Source organism: Diorhabda carinulata, chromosome 1 (genome assembly GCF_026250575.1).
Source record: "Diorhabda carinulata isolate Delta chromosome 1, icDioCari1.1, whole genome shotgun sequence".
Lineage (NCBI taxonomy): Eukaryota > Metazoa > Arthropoda > Insecta > Coleoptera > Chrysomelidae > Diorhabda > Diorhabda carinulata.
Window position 1 is genome coordinate 12,471,951 of NC_079460.1, and position 26,054 is coordinate 12,498,004.

At 30.9% G+C, this 26,054-nt stretch overlaps 2 protein-coding genes across 15 annotated transcripts in view; one reads left to right on the plus strand and one right to left on the minus strand.

Annotated features, from left to right (window-relative positions):
• Positions 1-2,459, plus strand: part of LOC130895660 (single-stranded DNA-binding protein 3) — a 73,175-nt gene extending 70,716 nt beyond the window's left edge. Inside the window, exon 12 of the mRNA XM_057803135.1 lies at positions 2,426-2,459. Coding sequence (XP_057659118.1) covers positions 2,426-2,440 — 15 coding nt within the window. The 3' untranslated portion in view covers positions 2,441-2,459. The remainder of the gene's footprint in view (positions 1-2,425) is intronic.
• A 2,963-nt stretch (positions 2,460-5,422) lies between these two features.
• Positions 5,423-25,925, minus strand: LOC130895698 (catenin delta-2). 14 transcript variants are annotated; one of them, XM_057803190.1, is made up of 8 exons: positions 25,652-25,925; positions 22,135-22,212; positions 20,182-20,239; positions 14,696-14,761; positions 9,950-9,991; positions 8,297-9,855; positions 6,334-7,217; positions 5,423-5,756 (listed from the first exon to the last, which is right to left on the minus strand). In XM_057803190.1, exons 3-8 carry the CDS (start codon positions 20,211-20,213, stop codon positions 5,649-5,651), a joined length of 2,691 nt encoding a protein of 896 aa, XP_057659173.1. In that variant the 5' UTR covers positions 20,214-20,239; positions 22,135-22,212; positions 25,652-25,925; the 3' UTR covers positions 5,423-5,648. The 14 variants fall into 14 exon arrangements, with proteins under 14 accessions (XP_057659173.1, XP_057659156.1, XP_057659164.1 ...); XM_057803173.1 differs by having other exon boundaries at positions 25,641-25,925; XM_057803181.1 differs by lacking the exon at positions 25,652-25,925 and adding an exon at positions 25,342-25,646.
• Positions 25,926-26,054: the final 129 nt, after the last annotated feature.

The following is a 26,054-nucleotide window of genomic DNA, read 5'->3' on the forward strand; positions in this document are numbered from 1 at the left end:
GTGAAAGCATTTAAGAACAGAATATAGTGTTCCCACTATAAAGTAATACTCTTTCCAAGCACTTAGAAGAAGACTTTTGCCGTTCGATGGTTATTGAAAATAAATTTCTTGATGTATTGATAATACTTGATTCAATAAAACTAAAGCATCCACATCCTCGGGCACTACAACAATGTATTCGGTTCGCAAAATAATCGCGGTTTTAATTATCAATGTATTGGCGTTATCTGCTTGGCAAGAAAATATTCTATTTTCTAAGATTGTTTTCCGGAGCTACGTTCGCTTAAAATTTATCTTACCTTATTTTAAATGGCATGGTCTTATCAAATATGTTATTATCTGACTTCTCTTTACTTCGACGCGTCCTTTTCATCGATTTTGTGGTGTGTTTTTCTATAGCCATCAATTACGGCATTGTCATACGACATAAATAATTGTTATTCAAATATCTGACAAAGTGTTCACAAATAGTGCCGAAATTTTTTTCGTATTTCATTATTTTCAAAAACAGAAAGAGGAAAGGAGTTGATTCAAATGTCATGAAGGTTTTGAGTTCTTCATCTGATTTTTTTAATACGCAAATACGCTGAAATAACAGGAGTGAATCAATTGGAATTTCATTCACTTTAATTTTATTAGAGAAAGCGAATAAATGAACAATACAGTCGCGAATATTTAAATATCGAGACAGTCCATTTGTTCTTTCTACAGAAGCAGCGTTCAGCGTTGATATTCCTCTTGTAACTTTTACATTGACTTCTAAATCGGAGGTAGATTGTGAACTAGAGTAAATGTTGTCACAAATCGAGCAACCATTATTGCCATTATCATATTTCAATCTAGGCAGCAAACGATTTTGTGTATTTTTTAAGTGTTTTCAGGTATAACCACCATATTTAAATCTAGTAAATGATTGTGCAGAATCCAAATAACACATATCAAGCCCAGCCTTAATTTCTTATTTTCGTTTTTTTTTTCAAAAAAGATTACACACAAAATTCTGTTTCGCGATTGTTTTGCAAATAAAGTTTTGCCAAACTCACCAACTTTTAACTTCAGATTCAGATCATCACAAAGTTTTCTCAATTATATTTTGTTACATCCTTTACTTTGCATGTTCAAAAAACAAGAATTGATATTGTCCCCAATGTTTTCCATTGAAAATTACATGGCGAATTCAACTTTTTAAACATGCTAAGAACTCTAATCGTGGCCCAGAGTGAATTGTATATAATAATCTTCTTTCTATAAAACGCTTCGCTATGTAATATATAAACAAGGCTAATAGATAAGAACCGAATTCTTCTGGTCGTTTTTCCTAAACTTTGGTTCATATAGACCTAATTTGGATAACTAGTTCATTCTACATTGAATATAGGATTATCGAAACCTAGACTTCTCATATATGACAGAGTACTTACTAAACACACTGTTCACACTATCACAAACCTTGGGGTGTACGAAGCCCCCGACAGGGCGATACTAGCGCCATCTCTTGAGCAGTAATGACAACAAGGCGTCGGCCATGTTGTTGACGCGTTTCGAGGAGAAAGGACATACCGGAGCATTGCTAATGATAATTGTTTGATGTAGTATACATCAAACACAAAATGTGTACATATACAGTACCAAAAATGTGGAAAGACAAAAATATAACTAGTGCTCGCCAAGCTTTCATGGAAGGCCTATCAACGGGTATTAAAGTGCCTTCAGGTAAAGAGGAAAAACTAATAATCGTCCATATTGGACGCGAAGAGGGATTTTTAAAAGGTTTGCTAAACTTTTAGTCGTACAATACGGAATATTACCACGAGGACAAGGATTTGGATGTTCTTGAAGACTATTTTGGTGAAATGATAAAATATCTTCCTGCTGATTCAGTAGTAGTTATGGATAAAGCAAGTTATCATTTTCGACGCATAGAGAAGATTCCAACTTCATCTTGGAGAAAACAATTATTGACTGGTTAAACACCAAAAGTGTTGAATTCGAAGATAATTTGATAAAAAAAGAACTATTATCTATAGCAAATTTACTGCTATAGATAATATCATTGCGCACTAAATCCTATAGAACTTATATGGACGCAAGTGAAAGGATTTGTAGCAAGACACAACACGACAATCAAAATGAAAGTCGTTAAGCTACTGTTTGATCAAGCCATTGAGCAGGTGACACCAGAGAACTGGTGAAAAGCAGTCCAGCATGTCATTAAAGAAGAGGGATCTTCACTACTTGATCGATCGGACCGTCGCACACTGGAACGAAATACCGATTTTTCGGACATTGCTTTCAAAGTGCTACGCTACTAACACAAACAAATTTCACTGTATTAAACGACAAGTCCAGGAATAAGGGAAAACATGGAATTTTAAAAATAATTTGTAATCAAAGTTACTTTTTTTATTTATTTATTTTTTTTTAGCAATTTGTAATATGAAGTGTGCTGCCTACAAAGAAAACAGATAGAGATAAATATGTTCTATTTTATACAAATACACATTTTTTACAATATGTTTACCACCTCTCTACTTACAAACAACCAAACACCGCTTTCTGTATTTGTTATTGTGCCCAAGGTTGCAGGTTGTGGCAGCTAATCTCTTCGAATAATTCAAGTAGAAACCCTAAAGAAAACAATGCAACGAGTCGATTTTCGCCAAACCTTGACAGAAAAATTACAAGTGAGATTTTATCGAAACAACCGACAATTTTGTTCCTAAAAATATTTTCGAGGCGATGATTTTTTTTTATGTTCAAATAGGGTCTAAAAGTAAATTGAGTAGAAAGAAACATGGGTAACACCATTTTATGAAAATTTAAATTTACTTTCGGTTGGGGTATTATCCCCGTTTGTATTTTATCCTCAAAAAATATTAGTTAATTAATACTTTTTCAAATTTTATATCGAGTAAATATTCTGTAAGGGTTTAAGAACGAGTTAATACAAAAATTAATGAAAAAAAAATTGTTTTTGATTTTTGCCAATGTCGCGTTTTCCCCATTAGTCGTTCCAGTGTGCGTCGCGTCGACCCGTTAATTATAACGTCAAGAGATGACAAAAAATATAATGTTTTTTTATAATTTAATTTTTGTATAATGTTCAATTAAAAATAAGTGTACCTAATACTATGTACATAATTCCTAATTTTTATTGGGTTAAAATAAAATTGTTTCCTTTCTACGAGTATCCTACCGGAACGCCTTTGGCACAATATTTTCAGTGTTTGTAAATGAATAACAATAGGCTAAGCCCATATATTGACCCCAACCCGGGTGGTACTACCTGCACTTGATAAAAAGCAAGAATTTTAATGAAATCAATGCCAAACTATGAAAGTGGCTTAAATATTCGTTGGGTCACTCTGTGGTCCCTTTGCATACCTAATGAGGTTTTATTACTCTATACCTTTCTGAAATAAACTATATTATAAATATATAAATATTAATGTAAGTTTGTTACGCTTTCACGCGAAAACTACTGTTTATAATGTAACTTCTTTAAAGCCATATAGCATTCCAGTACTTAAGTTCCAACCTAGAGTACTGTAATATCGTAGCACTGTATTACCGACGGTCACGTTAATATCAGGTCCAATTTTTGTATATTTATTATTTTTTTCTGTCAATACAATACAGCATAAAACTATTTGAATTTTTGAGGTTAGTTGTCATTTTTTATAATTCCTATCATTCCTACTGACTTTTCATTCCAAGTCAAAAGGGCTCAGTTTCCCGTGAAGCTTAGCTTTGCTGCTACTATAAACAAAGCATTATAAATGTGAATGTAAGTTTGTTACGCTTTCACGCGAAAACTACTTATAGTGAAACTTTGAACACATATTCTCGGAGTTATCATAACATTATGAAATTCTTCAGCTACAAGTTAGTTCTTTAAGTTGTCTACTCTATATTTCTTGAGATCATCAATATGTGGTCTGACTCAGCATCTACCCGTCTGTAACTTCTTACATTCGTTATCAATCTTGCATGTTTTTTTTCCCACTAATACATGATCAATTTGGTTTCTTGTGCGGAACTAGTAGTACTAGCTTAAATAATAATAATCTCTCAAGATGATGAGGGGAAAACTGGGATGATGTCTGTCATTAAAAAAATTAATGGGATAGAGAAAAACAAACTATAATAAAAGTGTATATATAATTCAATAATATTAAAAATAATATAAAGAACAACTAATATTCAGGTGATAAACAATAAAATTTTTTACTGCATCTAAAACAGATACGTAAAGTTGAAATAATTTCCCTACGACAATACTATTAACTGATATTTCAATTTAATCCAAATAGAACACAAGTTCTATAGTTTCTTAACTTTATCTCAAAATTGCAAATTCACGTCATAGAAAACACATTATATATTATAGACTGAAATACTAATAACGTATCTTCTAAAACAGTATACAACATCGATGTATATTTTTATTGCATATGCCTATTATGACATGCACGAAAAACCGGCCTTAGGAATATAGGAAAAAAATGTACAGGTTAGTATTATACTATTGAATTACTAGGCGCGTGTATCTCAAAATAGTTAATCACTGTATGCTAAGAAATAGGATCAAGAGATCCAATAGTGCCAGAGATTCAAATATTTGAAATCTACAACGTTGAGAAATTACTTTATTCCATTTTCTATAAAGATGGACACCCAAAAATGGCAAATTAAAGTTCCTTGTATTGACTGAAAAGCATACTTTTTGAATTGAAAAGTAGGTTCTTTAAAAATTCAATCAGAACAGAACTGTTTTATGTTTATTATCATTGATTTGTAAAAATTCACTTTAATCTAGAACTAAAAAATACTGCAATTAATATGAAGCTTTACTTCTCGTGTTAGTCATCCGGAATCGATTTTGTAGAAATATGAAAATAGTTAAAAAAACGTCGATGGGAAAATAAAAATATAGGATGAATAAAAAGTATGGGTTGGTGAAGAGTACTTTTGGTAGTATCTAATCAAGATATATTTTGTATATATGGGTAATTGTTTTCACAACTGCTATGGATTTTGTTTCACTTGTTGCAGTTTATTGATTTATTTATGAATCTTTCGATACATTATGTTATTTAAATCATCGCAGATACTTAAAAATTTGATTTGAAGAAATTGAAGCAAATGAACATATTTTAATGTCAGAAACAATGCAAAATGAAATAATTTCTTGCTATAAATGAAATAGTTTTGTTACTTCATGTTTTCATACTGAAATCCTCCAAACATGGTGTTAGAACGCCTTCATCCAAAGGAAAATATTGATAAGCAAAAATAATCGGAATACTAAGTATATTGTTCATTTTTTGAAGCAAATGAAGCTTAAAGGTATGTATAACCGCATTATTATAATATGTTTTCTATGAATATTACCACTAACCATAGATAAATAATAGGCAAATGCGAGTGAGGAAGTGACTATGTTTAATATTTCCTTCTCAAATATAAATATGGAGAAATTACACGAGGGTTACCAGAGGCTTAGGTCATCGAGACTGAAAACATTTTATTTTATATTACAACCGGTACAGCAAAACTTCGATATCATATTGCTAATTTGAGCAACTCCTTCACCAAACGCAATCAATTGACACGGATGTGTAGGGTTGTGCACTTGGCCTGCATTCTTAGTGACTAACTGGAGGTGGATTTGGACCTGGACCTGATTGATACGATCGTCCTAAACCAGCTTGGTTGTCTGAATACGGCATATCTGCCGTTGGAATGTCATTCTCCTAAAAATATATAGGAGTTTCATTAAATTATCTAATATCAAAAGTTATAAATACTTAGAAATACATAATACTCCCTCTTCGATCACCACAACCACCAAGCTTACATCCTTTACTCAGAAAAATGTTTTCTATATCTAAAAATAAATTTCAGTCTAATCTGCTTTCAATAAAAAGTTGTGAAATTTCCAAATATCTTACTGTGGCATTTGGCTACCAATAATTAATATGTGATCGTAAACTTGCTTCTTGTCTCAATTTTTTACTTTTTATTTCTATATCGTGATGCATTTGGGGATTAGAAGATGTATGATAATTGTAATATAATTTTTATTATAATATATTTCATTATAGCATTTGGAAAAGTAGATAATTATATAATTAAATACGAAAATGAATTTCTCGAGCTTCTTTGGGCAAGTGAAAACAAAAACTATTTGGAATGACTTAAGAAATTCTAATGTAAACACCTTTTAATACTAGGGATAAATTATATCAAGCAGAATGCTGTTTCAAAATTTGCAAAAAAATACCCTGTTTTTTAAATAATCAATCATAAATTGAAAATATTATTTATTACCCTTTGGAAGACACCAGCGCTCCTGTTGCCGGGGGTGGTGCGTTTCATTGTTCTATCTTCATATCTTGTGCCACTCTGCGATGCCATTGGGCGGTTTAAAGTGCTGTTTGCGTTGTTTGGTGAATTGGGACCAGCATTTCGGGCCGCTACAGTTTTTGTAACAAAGTCCTGTTCTTTCCAACCATGTTTCTTATAAACATCTCTTAAATCTTGGTGCTGCCACATAGTGAAGAGAACTTGTCCAGCGAATTTTAGTACCCTTGGAGTATATTTTTGTCGTTGCCTAGTAATAGTCATCAGTCTCTCAACACCACCTGCTTCAAGAAGAGATCTCGAAAATTCTGCGTTTTTCTTGATAACTTCGTTCAAAGTGGCTAAAACAGCGGCTATAGTATCATCAGAAGTACCTTGATCATGTTGAGTATTTCCAGATGGAAGTTTTTGAACAAGGTCTCTCATAGCATATTTCCCTATGAGTTCCTTATTACGTTGATCAATAGCGAGATTTCTTAGTGCTGTTGCCACTGCACACACTACCCTATCAACCTCCATACGAAGGAGCTCTACCAATATTGGGAGACCTTTTTCTTTACGCACAGCTGCTCGTATTTCTATACTTGGTTGCCAATAGCAAGCTGCCAGATTTTGAAGGGCTCCAGCAGCGGCTTCTAAAGTTTCTGGATTTGAACAACTTTGTAGGAGAGCTAAATAGGATTGTACAACTTCAGGTTGCCAAAGCAGTTCCATACCTCTCACTGGATCACCTCTAGTACTTACACTGGACATGCCACCTGGAGCACCAGAGGTAAAATTGTTTTCTTTTGAATCTGAGGTTTGATTATCTTTTTTCTTTTTGCTGCCACCAAAGCACCCCAAATTTTCACCTGAAAAGAATAATAATTTCACTATTTCTTTATTCTTAGCATCATTTGGAAGCTATATATATATATATATATATATATATATATATATATATATATATATATATATATATATATATATATATATATATATATATATATATATAATTAACTATAAATCAATTATAAAATATGTCTTAAATGAATATTTAAAATATTAACAAAATATGTGACGGTATAATATGTAAACCACTTTGAAAGACAGTGAATCAAAAGACTCACCATTTATTTTAGAACTGAAAAATTTATTAATAATTAAGTCCATATCTGTGGTTTCGATAAAGATATTTGATTGTTGTAAAAAAGATTCTAGTTATAAGAAGGAATCGATAGGAACATATAAAAATGGAAAAACAATCTCTCTCTTTGAATGTTCATTGAGTTTCATCATTAGAAGTTTTTTAAGTTCGCTTTTAGAAGTTTTTTGAGTTTGCTCTTGAGAAGAGTTTAGCGTTGAAGAGGACGGAGGTATTTCGTTTTTGGGGAAAGAAGTGAAGAATTCTAGAATATGGAACCGATTATAAGCTCAAAGACAGTGTAATTATTCAATGATACAAATCAAAAGAACAATTATCCATGTGTCGAGATATACGTCAAATTTTGAGGAAATTAGAATAGAATATATAATTCCATGTAAAAATTTAATGTCAGTTAGCAGCAATATATTAAAAAATTGATAATAAAAATATATAAAGTATGTAACTCTTCATATTTAAATAAATCAGTCAAAATTACTAATTCTTGTTAATAAATACATTACAAAATAATTCACAAATATAGTAGAATTTATATATCTGTAACAATTAGTGCCAGAACTCAAAGAGAAAAAGTTTCTGATACCATCGCCTTGAACAAAAAAAAGAGCTACCCATAGAAAAAATTAATAGACACGGGTTGTAGGAAATTCATTTATATTTGTAAAATCATTATAATGTATTCCCACTGTAATTCTGGTTTTCATTTAAATATCAATTATTAAAATTTTTCAGTTTCGAAAAAATCCCTTCAAGTGAAGAAAAATCAAATTATAAATGCAAACTCACCTTTTGAAGAGTTAGCTGCCACTCTAGTTTGTGTTGGTAGAGGATTTTTGTCGTAATTTGGATCTTCTACTTCCTGACATCGATACGATAGATTACGAAGAATGCACACTGAATTTTCTACAATTTTATTGCCTATATTTGACTTATCTATGGCACAGCGTACAACAAAAAGTAATGCATCAACTAATCCTTCACATTCTCTTAGTTTTTTTCTTGCATATTCTCCAGCTGAACTAACATTTCTTAGAACACCTGATGCATTTCTAAATACTGTTGACCAGCATGTCTCTCCATGGTTTCCTTGTGGATCCCATCCAGAATGTGGAATTATAATGTAAGTAACAATAGTAGCTACACCATCATCTATGATATTCCTTTTCAAATCTTCACATGAAGACATATTCCAAATGACACCAGTAACAAGTTCTTTTATATCTACTTCGTTTGACCTTCTTAACAAACTTATTAAAGCAGGTATACCACCCGCATTTTTTATAGCTCTCTTATTTTCATCGTTTTGCCTGCCATAAGATAAATTTCTCAAAGCTCCACAAGCATTCCTATAAACCTCAATACTGTCATGACTTAATAATTTAACTAAAGGGGGTATACCACCAAGAGCTCTCGTTTTTTGCTTGTTGGGATCATCCATGTAACACAAATGTTGCAAATAGGCTGCCGCATTGGCCTTGATCACATTATTGGGGTTATTCAGAAACCCGATGACTTCAGTAAGATTAGGGTCACGCCAGCGCATTCCCCTCTGATCTTCATCTCCACCAATACTACCAGGAGAAGCCATAGTATGTGCCCTATCGTGGGTTAATCCAACATTGTGGCCATGTAAAGACATCTTACCAACATGCTTTTGAAGATCTTCATCTTCAAACAATCTCATAGATGTTCCTACTGGTACAGGTCCATTAATACTATCTACATAAGGACGAGAAAGACTTGGCGCAGTGCCATATGGGGAAGGTGACACATAACCATAAACAACACCAGAATCATCTTGGTAAGGATCTATACCTATTGGCCCTCCAGGAGATGGAGTGACTCTATAATGTTCAGGAAGTTCGTCATATCCTGCTCCTACATATGCAACATTGGGTTGAGATGTTAAAGGTAACGGAGAAGGGTCACCACTGTGTTCACTAGGACTAGGAGGGGTTGTTGGTCTCTCAGTTCCTGCTGAATAGCCCATATAGGCACCATAGGGGTTGGGAAAGTGGTCATAATCTTGATAGTGTGGATGTTGATGATATTGAGAATACATATGATGGGGTGGTTGTTCAATATAGTCAACGTATTGAGACGGATGGGAATAAGATCCCAAAGATACAGGTATATATTCCCCTGTTTGATCTTCTAACTGCTGCACTTCGCGAACAACTTTCGTCACAGTTGTCACTTGTTGAGTGGTTTGTTGTTTTTGAGTTCTTACTAATGGTTCATCACTGTGTACAGACATGTGGCTTGAATTTGGAGAATGTTCCGACTGTCCATTACTATGTGGGTGATAAACACCGTCGCTTAAAGTGCTTGATGCGTCTGGACCTCTGTGAAACATATATAATATCATTATTAGTAGAAAGCAGTAGTCAATATAATTTATTACAAACAAAAACCAATATACATGCAGCTTGAACTTACTTGTAATGCTGCATATCGGGACCCTGTTCTTGTAATATTCTCCTAAAAATAATACAAAATGAATATGATTGCGATTTGTTACTATGATATATAACATGTTAATTTGGGACAGTTGAAAATGAAAGAAATAAGACTATATTCAACACCTTTGTATGTGAAATCTCAAGGATTGGATATGGCTGAACTTTTATAATGCCGAGCTTTAGATAATGACACAACAACTAATGGATATAGAGTGATGTGTCAAACAATCAAATAAGGTAAACCCTACATCATAATATTGAATATGATGTTCCAAAAGAATAATTTGGAATATTTTGTAGTTTTTGACATAGGCGTTTTCGTATTGTTTTCTAAAGTTGTTTATGAGGCAACCCAACTATATAACTAGATTAGTACGATTAAAATATGAAGTAAAGTTGCCAACTTTCCACTTATCAAAGCACTTTATAATTGTAATACAAAACAAACCAATTAGGCTATTGAATCTGAAATGGAACTAAATTACATAATTTCGTCTTTAATAAAACCAAAATTACTGTCTAATGCACAAACAAAACATACGTTCATTATATATTTTTATAGTTTAAACTTATTTTTCACTATAATTGTTAAGTATTGCGAAATATAAAGATTATGTTAACAAAATAGCACTTATTTCAAACTAAATCGCAAGTTGAAGAAACCAAATACTCTGCGAAGGTTATAAATAATGGAAAATTGATTAATACACTATCTCTGAATAGAAACGTGTTTACGTTTCCCTGACTCAGTTTCGGATATCAATTACAAAAGTCATGAACGTAGGAATCGAAAACTATTTCAATTTAAGCTTAGTTATACATACTGAAAATTCGATGGAATAATTATTTCGGTTATTGTTCTTCAACGTAAAGTCTCATAATGTTCAACCCATTCGAATGACAAGTGCAAATCTCCGATTTTATAAGTTGGAAGTATAGACTTGTTATAAATAATAAAATAACCTTATTTTCCTTTCAGTTATTGATGAGAAAGTAAAGAAAAATCATAACAATGCTTTTTTTACTTCCTATCCATTATAAATATATTTACAATATCTGCAAGGAATCGGAACACAGTTAGGCTAATTTTTCTGTAACAATAACGGAAGAATGGACAGGTGCATCGTCGTAATGAGATAAAACTCTTTTCTTTAACAAATGCGGTTATTTTTTCTCAAGTTTGGCATCAAAAGGTGTTAGCAACACAGCACAGTTATCGTGTGATATATAAACGGAAAATGGTCTTGGATTATGTTTGAAGATATCCAAACAATTGAATTTTTAATGCGAGCCAGATTTAGGCAATCGTAGGATACAGCTTTTTTATACTTAACCTTTTATTCGACGTTCGCTAAGTACAATGGCACGAATTGTATTAAAAATTTCTGGACTAGTTCATATGGGCGAGAACTCACAAATCATTCAATGGGACTAGTACTTTCATTCAAAGAAACTTTAGTCTACGTAAAAAATGTTTAATAATACCCTATATTCCTACAATGGGAAATCAGAATATAATATATGAGTATCAAAACTCATCCATTAAATCTTTACAAAATTTTGACAGATAACACCAGAAAACATGGCGGAACTTAACAACATAATCATATATTGTGGTCGATCTCTCAAATGTGACTCTTCCTTCAAACCGCCCTCGTATGATGCACTTTTAATTATTTTGAATTCAAGAACATGCTTAGATAACAGATATGTATGAAATACTATAAAGTTTCTAATTTGCCGCTTATATACCAATAAGCAAATATTTATTAATAGATAAGGAGTTTCGCCAGTTTATATCCTGTTAGGTATATAAAAAAGAAGCTGCCAACATACTGACTGATGATAACACATTAGGTGTTACTCTTAATAACTTGTTACTCGAGTTTAAGGAAAACCCTCATCATGCGAGCATCCAGAACATCAAATGCTACTTGTACACTGATATAGATCTGTGTAACGTTCAACTGCAATCTAAAAGTTCAGTGTTAACATAGCAACGAACAATAACTTATTAGAAGTGTCAGTGTAAATTTTTTCGTCAAAAAAGTAAACCAGAGTTACGCAATAAATTAAAAAAAAAGATGTCCATCGAAATTGTGAAAATCGAAAAATTGGAGTATCGAGCCATCATCAAGTACCTGTATTTAAAAGGGTTAAGAGGTAAGCAGATTTACGAAGATATACTTAATACCCTTGGTGATCAATGTCCTTCGTATGCGACAGTGAAAAATTGGTCTGCAAGCTTCAAAAGAGGTAAATTTTCCATTGAAGATTATGACCGATCGAGAAGGCCAGTTTCTGTGTCAATCCCCCGAAAATATCGATGCATGATTTTATCAGACCATCGAATTGGGCTAAAACGGATATCTGAACACTGAATATTTCAAACGAACGCGTTCATCATATAGATCACGTCAATTTGGACATGAGAAAAATTGCTGCAAAATGAATCCCCAAATGTTTGAATGTTGACCAAAAGCGTGCAAGGGTAGAAGCATCGCGTTCTATCTGTGCTCGATTTGAAAACCATGTAGACTTCTTACACCGAATTGTTACTAGGGATGGGACTTGGGTACATTTCTACGATCCAGAAGCAAAGCAACAATCGATGGAATGGCGACACTCTGTTTCTCCAACACCTAAGAAGTTTCGTGTCCAAAGTCTGCTGGAAAAGTTCTTGCATCGGTTTTTTGGGATTGCCATGGAGTAATCATGATTGATTTTTTGGATAAGGGCAGAACAATAACTGTAGGTTACTATTCGACATTCCTGACCACTCTTCGGGGAAAAAATTTAAGAGAAAAGACGCGGAAAGCTATCCAAAGGTGTTTTGTTTTTGCAGAACAATGCCCCTGCACACAAATCTCATGTTGCCATGCAACAAATTCGTGATTTAGGGTTGAATTACTAGAACACCCCCCTTATTTACTAGATTTGGCTTCGTCCGACTATCATCTCTTTCCTCAACTGAAAAGTTTAAAAGGTCGTAAATTTTCTTCCAACGAGGAGGTAATAAAAGCTGTGGAGGTCTGGTTTGCAGAGCAAGAAGAAACATGTTTTTGAAAGGTTTAGAGACGTTGCAGGTTCGCTGTAATAAATGTATCCAATTAAGAGGAGAATATGTTGAGTAATAAAATATTTTGAAATTTTAAAATTTTGTTTGGTTCTATAGTAGGCTAAGAATTTTTTAATATATTCTCCTTAATTCATAATTCAAAGTTGACGATATTTTTATAAATATGAACAGTACCTTCAATAATGAATTTATTCTATTTAACTTTTCCACACTGTACTGGCAGTGTATGCATTTTCATTTTAATGACAAGCTGTATAGTATATAAATATTGGATATAAAGTCAATACTCGTATGTATAGAGAGATGTATCATTTTTATTGGCTTCCAAACACGAGATCTGTGAACGAAATTCAATGATAGTTGGAGCATATAGCACGTGAAGATGTTATTTCTGACTTTGAGGATATTCATTTATATTAATAAAGGAATGTAGAGCTTATGAGCCCAATCTGCAGTCAGCTATTAAATAAAATATCTTCTTTTCTAATTAGTAGTTTCATTTATTCAGATTCATATGTAAGCAGCTGTCTAAAATGTGGTTTTTAAAATTGATGCTAACCCTCAATTTGAAATTATTTTCGGAATCTTATTGGTTGTATTTATTTCAATTTATGATTTATTCATTTCTATTTCATTTTCATTCTATTTCATTTTTCATATAGTTGTAAGCGTCCGTTGAGATGGCCTTCAGTATCTTAAGCAAATTATTTATTATGGCTTCAATGGGCATGAGTTTCAAAAAGAGAAAAAAGTCATATGATATGAAAGTTTATCCCACACAAGTGGTTCAAACGGTTAAAAAAAAACGAGTGATGACAATCGAGGCCCTCAAACTCAAACTGTTGGTCCACATACTGATTGAATGTATGAGAAGATAACCTTATTTGTGAATAATGCACTGCCTTGTCAATGTAAGAGTTAGTTGCAAAAATAAAGTATCATTAAAATGTTCGAAAATCAATCACTTTCGTCCTATATTATCTCCTGTGACCTTCTACTATTTCAGTCAAGTCAGCGTTGGAGAGACAGTGTTTCTCAACCACGTAACAGAAGAGAACTTCTATCACTGGTTTCAATAATGGTAACGTCGAATGGAGCGTTATAGGGATCGCCAAAGAATGTACATTGGAGACAATAAAACTACTGTAATTGGTGATGAATAAAATATTGTTCCACAACTAGTATGATTAACACGTGGAATAGAATTTAGATAGCCGTCAAATTTAAAACTTGATTCACCAAATTACTGAAGCTATTATATAGAATTGTGACATTGAAAGGTTGTCCGGTTTGAGATTATTTTAGTAAGAGTTTCTGGATTAGGAAATATATTTAATAATTTTTAATTTATTATTCATTCAAATCTTCTTAAACTTACACTATTAAATTTACACACACTCCAAACGAAACGAGACCTTCATAAATACTCTGTTGATTTACAATTCTCATATATTGACGACGTAAGCAATAACAATTAAAAGATAGTAGTGTATAAAACGGAAATTGTTCACACAGTAAGAATAAAAATCTACTTGAAGTATTTCTGTTTCAAATTAGAGCAAGTACTGTATGGTCATTATTTTTAATTCTTAACCATTTTTGAACATCAAATGATAATGAAATGAGAGCGAAACAGGAGCCTACCTTTGGGTAATTTCAGTGTGAGTGATGCTATGTTCCCTTCTTTGTTCCACCCTCCTATTGACCAAGCTGCCATGATAAAAGCATACAATTTTTTAGCCAAGCAATTAAAACTATCTTAAAACAATACATGCATTTGCAGAATATCCCAGCCAAATATAGCAGACTGAATATATATATATATATATATATATATATATATATATATATATATATATATATATAAAGCAAAAATTTTTTGAAATAATTCAAAATTATACAAAAAATATAATTAATGGATATAAATATACCAAGTAGATATACTTCTTAAGGAAAATAAACATTAAAACCATTGAAAAGTCTTCATACAAATTATGATGTGATTAATATTTAAATTTTTTTATTTTTTTTAAATTCACCAAATGAAGCGTGAATCTTTGATTGTTCGAATTCTGACAGTTTTTTTTTAAAAATCATTAAATAAAATTACATTTAAATATACAAATAAAAGTAAATCGCCTTATTAGTATTTTCACCTATTTGAAACTTTATCAAATTTGACTAAGATATCCTGCTCTTAACATTAAAAGAAAGTAATGCTTCACCTCATGATATATACTAGAGTTTTTTAGAAATAACAAAAAATATGTCGGTCAACCTAACAAAAGACAAAAAAATATATAATGTAATCAAATATTACGTTTCTAGTTCATTCACCACCGTCAGTACAATTAAACAACAAAAATAAGCTCTCAACACGTAAATAAATGATTACCTACTCTATTTCATGATCTTTGTGTATAATTTAGGACATATTTTTCTTGTATGTTACACCAAATATTAGTAGGTTTTAGTTTATGATTATTAGTATGTAGGTATGTTAGTAAGCTTAGAGTCTCAGTATTTTTTTTTCTTCATTTTTTTACCTATTATTATACATATTCAGTACTGTATGTTATTTTTTTGGAAAATGTGGTACATAAAATCAAAGGCTTGTTACAGGCAAGAATACAAAGAAATAGATTTTAGTATGTTTTAAAACTAACCTGATATATTTTTTTGTATTCAAGAATGTAAACATTATATCCTCATTTATATGATTTTTCATTTTAAAATTATTCAAAATATTAACCTATATTAAATATCGTTTTAAATTTATGATTTTTTAAGTTACAAACAAAATTGACTCGAATCTAAGCCATTAATTTTACAACAAATTATTGTAAACAAAAGCAACTATTAAATAAGCCCCGTATTTACCACTTCATACTATATAAGCATTCTTAGAATTAAGGTACTTACAAAAATGTTATTAATTAACCAAAGTGCAAGAGTTCAATTGAAACACAACTTGCTGATCTAATCAAGTGATTAAGAGCTTGTGGAATGTGTAAAATTTTTTTAAAATAATTGTGATTTGCATTTTTGTATTTAAATCTTCTATTTCACTGATTTATTGTATTCAGTTTGGACTGGTTAGTTTTAATATCAAGTCGACTGGTGCTAAGCAAATGTATTAACAGATTATCTTATCTTTGTGGATGTATGTTTATATAAACCGTAATGATTCTTTAATGGGGGGTTTGAAATATTGTCGGTTTACTGAGAATCTAAAAAATATGTTTTATCAGATTCATCAATACTTATATATAAATATTCTATCAATCACATCCTTATCAAAAAATATGTAACAGTACATAAATATAAAATGATCTAACTGAAATAAAAATGATCTCTGCTCACTTAAATTATCTCTTCTAATGACAAAAAATAGGGGCATTTGCAAGAATCTACTATATATGTAAGCTATTGAAAATAGGACTTCTACTTCTGTTAGAATGCTACTGATGAATCGAGCTAAGCTCATAAAATTCGAATGTGCAATTAAAGTGGACCTCTCCGTTGCAAAGGATGATACTTTTGCTCCACCCCTGACCTATTTACAAAAAAATGACAAATATATCATTTTTATTCTTCGATATATTCTTTATTAATGTTAAAACCTTTTTTGTCATCGGTGTTCTAGTTTTTCTAATGCGCCCCACATGCCTTCATTATTATAAGAAAATCGTTGACCACGCAAGTGCTTTCTAAGTTACGGAAAGATACAGTAATCGCTGGGCGCTAAATCTCTAGAATCTGGCTATTGCTCAACTAATTCGAAGTCTGCATGAGCTTTTGTGGCTATTGCAATGACTGGCCTGTGACTGGGTGCCTTATCCAGATGCCAGAAAATCCTTTTGCGCAGGTTACTCATGACTCATCTATTTTAACTAAACTCTTTGTCCGAGGTTGATCTTACAACACGAGTTCATGAACTTTTTTAACATTTTTGTGTTGGTAGAGGTTGTAGGTGCTCCACCTGCATGAGCGCCTGTGCACGACTGTCTACTACATTAAACTTGAACTTGAAGAAATCTGAATTTGCATTGGGGTTAACTTTCTTAAGCGCAAATATTTAATCAACACCTCGTATTCGAATATTTACTGCAGGTATCCCTCAACTTCAGACTTGTCAACTTATACCGCGAGTTTGTACACAATGTATTGGTTAGCCCAGGTATTATGAAACTCAGTAATTATGAAATATCAGCATTTGCTTAGAAGCGGGTTATTAAAGTAGTAAAGTGATCTGGTTAAATTAATATAGTTGCACAATGGATAATGGAAAGAACCACATATTTTAGAACTGAACCAAATAGATGAGATTGTAGAAACAAAGATGGAAACATTGTAAAGAAAACCGAAAAAACAAAAGAGGATAATACTACTTAAAACAACAATAATCTATGAAAAAACAATGAATTTTTCAATGAAGTATTGCTAGCTACACAGAATGCAATAAAAAATTATGAAGCTCAAGAAGAAATGGGACCGTCATGGAATTGTTCAAATATAGTAGGTATGAAGCAATGAAGCATTATAAATGAGCTGGAAAACAAAAATTCTGCCAGAAAGTTGAAATATAAGAGTCACAATAACGAAGAAAATACCAATGCAAATTATGGATAGAGGGGAAGTTATTAAACATAGAATAAAAGAAATAACAATAAATAAAATCGATGGATATCAGTTTGACTTTAAGGCGGACTAAAAGACCAACAGTTTGTGGTGAGATGAATTATTGAAAAATTGTCAATATTAATATTTTTATTTACTTCCGATAAGATTTGGCTGGGCAAGCTTAGAGAAGCAGTAGATAATCTGGAAGTAAAGAGGAAGTTGAACTTAAAGTTGTGAAAAGTATAGATCTCAACAGATTGGCACATTTGATACAATTGCAGATATTCAGACGGTAAGGTTAAATTCAGGTTTAGAAAGTTCCTACTTAATTGGAAACTTATAATCCAAATAATATATGAATATGAAATCAATGATAAATAAAATATTTAAGTAATATTTATTACCATCACTTCTAACTTTAGTCAGCTTATAGTTAGGAACGGTTATGAATGGTACTTACTAATTATTAACATCTTATATAAATGCAGTTGTGCTTAGTTGCTTAGTTATGTTAGGTTAGGTATGCTTAGGTAAGTATGTTTAGAAAATTGAGTCATTATTCAATAAAGTATACGAAGTGCTATCTAATGGGATTTCAGTACTAAATATGTAATAAAACAAAAATATGAATGATTACGAAATTATAATAAAGTTTTATAAAAATTGATGCTCTTTGATTGAATTCAAGTCAAATTTTACAATAACTAATATAAATATTTTATATCTATAACACATTTCTAATTAATCCAAAACTTCAAGAGTACTTTTGTAACAATATTGTATATTAATGTAATAGACTTAAGTAGGATCTAAGTATTCCCGAAAAATTTTCCCAATTTCACATAGTAGCTTTATATTAATGTACAAGGTTTGCTATTCAAGTTTTGAGATAGATAGATAAAAAACATATTTATAACTGGATATGGATTTATTGTTTTTCAAAATATTCTCCATTGAGATCAATACACTTTTGTATGCGTTTGAACCAATTATCGAAGCATTTCTTGCATTCCGATTGAGGTACCGCCAAAACATATTTTTTGCAAATATCTTCAGGCATAGAAAAACGTTGACTTCCCAATTTATTTTTGATCTGTTGGAGTAACAAGAAATAATTGGGTGCCAAACAAAGACTGTACGGCGGATCGCCCATCAAACCGATGTTTTGACTGTTCGAAAACGTTTTTGTTTGAACTGATATGTGAAAGCTCGCATTGTCATGGTGGAGAATGATTCGTCTTCAAAAAAAAACAAGCGACCATTTGCTTCGTGCGCGAAAACTTTGGTTGGATTTGGCTAGTCTTGAAAGACCCATACTGACGATTGTTGTTTAGTTTCGGATTCATACGCATAGATCCTAGATTCGTTGCCTGTCGCGATTTTATACACACCTTTTGAAGCACTGCGATTGAATTTGTCCATCATTTCTTTGCACCAATCAACACGAGCTTTTTTTAAGCGATTGACAAATTATGCGGTATTCAACGCGAACAAATCTATTTGACAGCCAAATGTTTATGTAATATTGAATGTTTGTGAGTGGAACTAATGCCCAAGTATCCTTCATTCTCACGGTATGTCTAAAGACGGTTTTGTAATATCAGTGTACGTACATATTTTTTCATATAACAGCCGATTTTGGACGACTTTCACGAAATTTATCCTGTAGCGAAGTGAGACCACGATTGAATTTCGAAAACCAGCGAAGCACAGTGGTTCGAGATGGTGTTACATCACCAAAAATCGAAGCGAATTGACACTACTGTTGGTTTAATCTACGTCGAATGTCATAGAAAATCATCACACGAAAATATCAAGTACGATAATGTTCGCGATTTAATTCCATTTTTGATCAAGATAAACGTTCTAGTACGTCAACCATTAAAAATGTTGAACCTCATGATGACAATTTGACATATTCACATCAGTGTTGCCATATCTCAAAACTTAAGTAGAAACTCTCGTATTATTTTAGTCATATTACATTGAACAATATCCTAAGTATATCTCTACAAGCTATCCAAAACGTTTATATTGGATATTTTACTACAATTATCCAAAGAATAAAAATTATTGGTCCTCGGCAAACTTTTGTAGCAATCAAATTTCAAAAAGGCCACACGTTATTTAACTGAACTCAAATGTTGTACAAGAAGTGAAGTGAATATAACATACACACATCTTCCTATCATCGTCCAAATGAAATTTACGAAGACTATACTCGTTTTAAAAATTTCTATGAATTTAATTTAGTTTTGAAATGATTCTATCTAGCGACCTTGTTATTATTTATGATATGGTATGGTATTATAATATAATATTATATTTCAAAATGTTGATAGTAAGTAGTGAACGGTGTTTCATATACCTCCACCCCAAATAATATATAATTATATTATCCTACTGTAATGTTCTATAGAAAACAGTAGGAAAAATTGAATACAACAGCAGCAATGGAATAAAAATGTCTAATAAACAATGATGAATAAAATGATAATGATACTTACACACATGAATCCAAAAGTTGACTAGCAGACATGTTTGAAGCTGTGTTATTTATTAACCCTGAAGTGTAACATGCAAACATAAATTAGTCATAAGCACAATTAGGTACACCAATGAAATTACAGTTATTTCTTCAAAAAATTCATTATGCCTGAATAATGTTAATGATTAAAACGTTCCATATAAAAGTACTTGATACAGTCCTAAACCGAAAACTTTCATAGTCCATTAAGTGTAATGACTGTAGTTTCATAATAAACCCAGGTGCAATGCTTTAATGTAATCGTGTATTAAATAATAATGTTTCTGTGTGTATATGTCTAGAGTATTCAATATACCTGTAAAATTTCAATTCAAATAATTTGAAATTATTTAGAAAATACTGTTTCATACCGCCCTCAGCAAAAATCTAATTTAACTATCACAACAATTATCATAGTCTATAGAACCAAGTAAAATATTTATTTTAGAATATATTTTCAACCCCAATGCCTGTTGGAGACTGCAGGAAAATAATAAAGGAAGACCTTAATATGAAAATGATTTCAGTTCTAGTTTGGGATTATATGTGTATTATAGCTTCCTAACTTACATTAGTAAACAACTATCTTTATATAGTTTTTTGAAAACACAAAAATATATACGCGTGCATAAGAATATAGTGTTTCTATTAAATATCCAACAAAATATATCTGAAATAATTAGTTAAAATAGTTATGATAGAACTAAAATTTAACTCTATTTGCAAAAATATCATTTATTCTTTCATAATGCAAATCTAAATATAATAACTAGCATTACAAGTGTAAACCCAGAAGGAATAATTTCTCAACCTAAAGTTCTTGTCAAAATCTTGACCTTATTTAGAGTAGTCTTAGATAACAACCATGTTCAAAAAGACTTTTTTCTTTCATTTTTTTTCTGAAGAGACTCATCAATCCAAGCCGAATAGTAAGGGATTTACTTATTGTGTTGAATGTAACGAAGACGTCAAAATTATCACCATGTTAGTGATTTTGGCAGGTGGTTTCTCAAAATTTTTTCTAATGCAAAATTACCCATCATCTCAACTTGGCATGTCCATGTTAATACAAATTATTGCAAATGTTATCATTTAATTCATGATATTACCAACAAATCGATTTCAGTCTAATATTACCGAGTATTTTAATTAAATAAGTTTTTGATTAGGTTAGACTTTAAGCCTTTTGTTTACATTTTCTTAAAACAATATCACTGAGTCTTTTCAAGGACTAAAAGAGCATTCAAAATTTTTATATAGAAAATTAGTAAAAAAATTAGGAATAGTATAATTTTAATCGACTATCTTTAAACATAATCGTATTGTCCAGATCTGGCCCCCAGTAACTTTGTCTGACCTTAAGAATAAAATCAAATTCTTTTGAAAAAATATTATTTTCATGCTAACCTATGAACTTTTAAGCTCACTAGTCAAATTGATAGAAATACTTAAATAAACAAATGCAGGAGCTAATTAGATGGATAGATGATATATGTAACTTCATTTTTCCAAATTAACTTTAGTTCTGGTTTTGCTCTAACAATTTTGTGACAATAAAGAAATGCCCATATATTTGTTTTCCAATGACAATAAAAGAAGTTGAGCTGAATTTTTGATGTGTGACACTTAGTAGAATGTATTTGAAATTAGGTATTGACCCAATTTTCACAAATTTGACAGAAATCAATTCTTTTTGAAATGTTAATAATCAATTATGATAAACAAAAATTGAAGCTAATAGATTCGAGTACCCTCAATGTGAAAAAGAATTTTTAAATTAGAACAGATCAGTACAACCTAAATTTCCAGTTAGGTACAATTGTTTAAACCAGTCAAATAAAATTTCAAATAATAATTATCAAATTTTACAAGGTAAACTGAATACAATAAACGTTTTTGTATAAAACTCGGTCAACCACTGGGAAGTACTTACCTGTTAAATGAATTCAGCTCTATCGGAGGCAAAACACACCCAGTATTGTTAGATCTTTACTATCCATTAGTGCCGTTTCTGAAAAAAAAATGGATCTAATGAATAACCACAAAATCATATTCTAATGTCAATGCTTGAAAAGGTAAACAGTCAGCAAATATCTGCTCAAACCAAAACTTTCTTTTGTTGATTTTAAATGGAATTCTGTAGCTTTTGATTAGCTTAGCTACAATGCTGAGAAAGGACGGGGCTAGTGATGTTAAAAATCATATTGAATCCAATGCAAAGAAAGTGACCAGAATAAACAATTAGGAATGATCTGTTTTTTAAAATTGATTAAAAAGTACATGTGGCACAATATGAACTGAATAACATAAGATAAAACTTATGCAATCTTTTTTCTTTAGAAATATCAATAAAGCATATATATTAAGTACAGTCTTTTTGAATTTTGTTTTTTAAAGTAGTTACAAGCCACTTGTATTTCTTCTTTCAATTTTTTCGTGTCTCTGACTCTACTTTGTGCTGAATTTTATGTAATGCATATACATTTCATAACCTTCTAGTCATATAAATAAATGTGTTTCCAATATCAGACATATATCCACGTTTCTAGTGTTAATAATAACTCTTGCTAGTAAGAGTATTTATATTTCATTGAAGTATCATACATTTCAGGAGTATTGTGGTCTCATTGCTTTCAAGTTTGCCCAGTTCTGCAAGTCTTTTTTGGTATTATATTTTTAGGTTTATCACAATATTGGATAAAGTGTTTTTTGATACATTTAACACATCTTGTTCTCCTCTTAGAATAGTTCTGTGCTTGTGCCTCTATTCCTGGTAGTGTTTGCATTGTGGAAACGTTTAATTGTTATTTCTGTCTTTATTAAAAGATAAGGTAAAAATTGAAAGTGGTGTTTCATCTTTCCAGCTTATTATCTGGTATACTTCAATTATGTTAAAACTTTTGTTTCTTAGGTCTTCTAGAATTTGTTTATCTTTGGAGATCTGAGTAATTTTTTGCAACTACCTTAATCTGCCCTAACTGTTTTCAAATCAGAGCTGTTACTTTTGAAGATTATTCAGTGCCTTAGGATGCATCTGCATCACTGACATTGATTCTTATATTTCCTCCAGTTAGTAATACTGGATATTGCTTTTCAGTATATAGTTTGTGAGATCATGATTATTAATTGGTTGAGATTTATTGTTACTACTAGAGGACTGAATATGTAGCAAGCCTTCAGCTTTTCAATTCTTATGTATACAGTTTCCTTGGTTAATTCTTCTTCCTATGTGAAAATATTTTTCCTAGCTGTTTCTTTTACATTGTATCCTTCTGATGGCTTATTTCATTGTTGAATTGCTTTAACTTGGTGGCTTATTTGTTATTTGTAAGTCTAAGTATTGTGCAATATCTGTTTATTTTGCCTGTTGGTTTAGTTTTCATTGAACACTAAGCTAACAGCGCCTAAATCAGTATAGACGGCTGCATACACACAGGATTGTGACGGACACAATAACTATATATTATTCCACCTGGATGTTTTCCTATATGTATAGAATTATAATTATCCTGGAGATATTTATACAGAATTGAAGGTGATCCCAAAATGCTTATTGATAAAAATTATTTTGTATCTTACATTTATGCTTTATTAATGGTTGATGCCTATATTATATAAGTATTGAAAAAAATAGTCTGACATTGTACAAGTTGCAAATTAAATTTAGAAATGTCTATACTTACTTAGTATAGGTAATAAATTTAAAAATGCAGTGATAAGGAATATAAATCCCTAGACTGATTTTCATATTATATTTTAATATAATTATAATTTTTTCATATTTATGCTTTTCAAAATGCTCCCAATGATAAGTGAAATTTAATCAACCTAAAGAAATTATATTTCATTAAAGATGATTGAAAAAAAGTGAATTTATGTTATAAGTAATTCATAATTGTGATTTAGGTGAACGATTTTTTGCCATTCAATCAATTACAATATGTGTGCATTAGAAGTAATTTCCAAAAAGCAATTATGGAACTTCAAACTAGACTAAACAAAATACTAAATATATTATGTCTAATGGTGAGATTCAGACAAATATTTCACTGTGCTACTTAGCATAATATATACTTTTACTGTCATTGTGAAACACTCTGCTACTTTTCGTAGATAACCCAATCAAAAACTGGGAAATTGATAATACCTAATTGTGAGAAGCATATTTCAATTCAAAGCATTATATCGTTTCCTGAGCAAAGTCGACTATTTCCAGATACTGATTGTAAAGAAGCAGCAGAATATAATGAAATATGAATTTAAATGTACAATCTGTGGTTACGATATCTTAAAAACTTGTCAATAAGGAAATATATAGCAATTAGGTTAAAAAAGGTATCAACAGGAGCATTTACATTTAAAAATGTTGGATAGTAAAGTGTATTAGAGGTGACTTAACATATAATGAAACTTTTACATAAGTGTTTTGTTCCTTTTATCTGTACACATATTACAAAAACATAAAAACATAAGAGATGTACATATTTGTGTTCAAAGCAATATAAATATAATCAACAAAATACATTTTATTGATTATGGTTTCATTTAGATTTATATCATCCTATAATTAAACATTAGTTAGAATACTATAAAAAATGGGGGTTAGTCTCAGCTAGATCAATACGTTGAAAGTTTTTTCTAAAAATTAAATAAGTAAAACATGAATGTAAAACTAAAATGCGCAAAATGATTTTGATAGAGTTATTGAAAGTATAACTATCTAAGAAGAATGTCAAAATTATCCTAAGATTGAATTAAGTATTTTTCATATGACATCACCTAGTAATTCAAATTGTCAATGTGTTCAAGTATGTATTATATTTCATTATATTTACTACAAGTAGGAAAGGATGTAATGTTTTAGTTAATTAATGTAAACATAAGTATGAATCAGTTTTGGGTAATTAGCCAACACCATATACTAGCAAATATACATAATCAACAAATTTGTTAGTAAAATTATGATTTATGAATATATTAAAAAATGGAAAAATTTTCTGTACTTTGAATAAAACTAAATTGGAATAATCCTTAACACAAAAAAATAAATATTTTTTCAAGTCATCAATTAACTTTTAACAATAGCTTTTTAGTTAATAAAAGATGTATAGCTTGTAAATAAAATGAATTTTTTATATACCTTGTTGAAGAACTATCTTGCTAGCACACACATAGATATTTATATTTTAACACTAACAATATTTTCGAATACAGACGGTCTTTTGAACAAAATACTACAATTATTTACGAAATGTATTAGGTATTTCTTAGGCTGTCATAAAGTGGGGCGGGGCTTAAAATTGTTTACATTCTTGTAATACTCTACTACTGTTATTCATTTTGTTGATTTAGTAACATATGCTATATATATACTCAAAGTTTTAATAGCTATTTGAAATAATTAAATGGTATAAAATACATATAACACACAGTACACACTTGAAACAAACCTATCATGTTTTCAATTTAGGCCTTGCAAGGTCGAGGCACTGGCACAGGTACAGAGAGAAACGTCACCAGCTAGCCGCCACAGATAGTTTTATATCTTTAGATAAAACAATGACACGTGCCCATAAATTTCCGTAAATCTATATCACAATATTTTAAAAACCCTAAACAAGTAATTTCTACTGTAAATTAGCTATGAAACAGACATACAACATCAATTTTTGCTTTCGCTTGACTTCACTCCCACTCAAAGTACATTAGTACATGACTATAAAGTTGCCGTCAATCCTAATCGACCCAACAGATATTGTTTTCGCGAATTATTTTTTTACGTATGCTTATATTTATGCGCAAACTTTCTTTTAGCAAAATTACAATCGCCTTTTTTGTCTTCAAAGTAACATT

What these genes read in the sequence shown, in the direction of transcription:
- LOC130895698 (XM_057803190.1), bottom strand. Translation starts at nt 20,213, where the DNA reads ATGTCTGCTAGTCAACTTTTGGATTCATGTGT. An exon ending in CAACTTTTGGATTCATGTGT is followed by an intron (nt 14,762 to 20,181) that starts GTAAGTATCATT and finishes TTATCATGGCAG; the next exon opens with CTTGGTCAATAGGAGGGTGG. An exon ending in CACACTGAAATTACCCAAAG is followed by an intron (nt 9,992 to 14,695) that starts GTAGGCTCCTGT and finishes TATTATTTTTAG; the next exon opens with GAGAATATTACAAGAACAGG.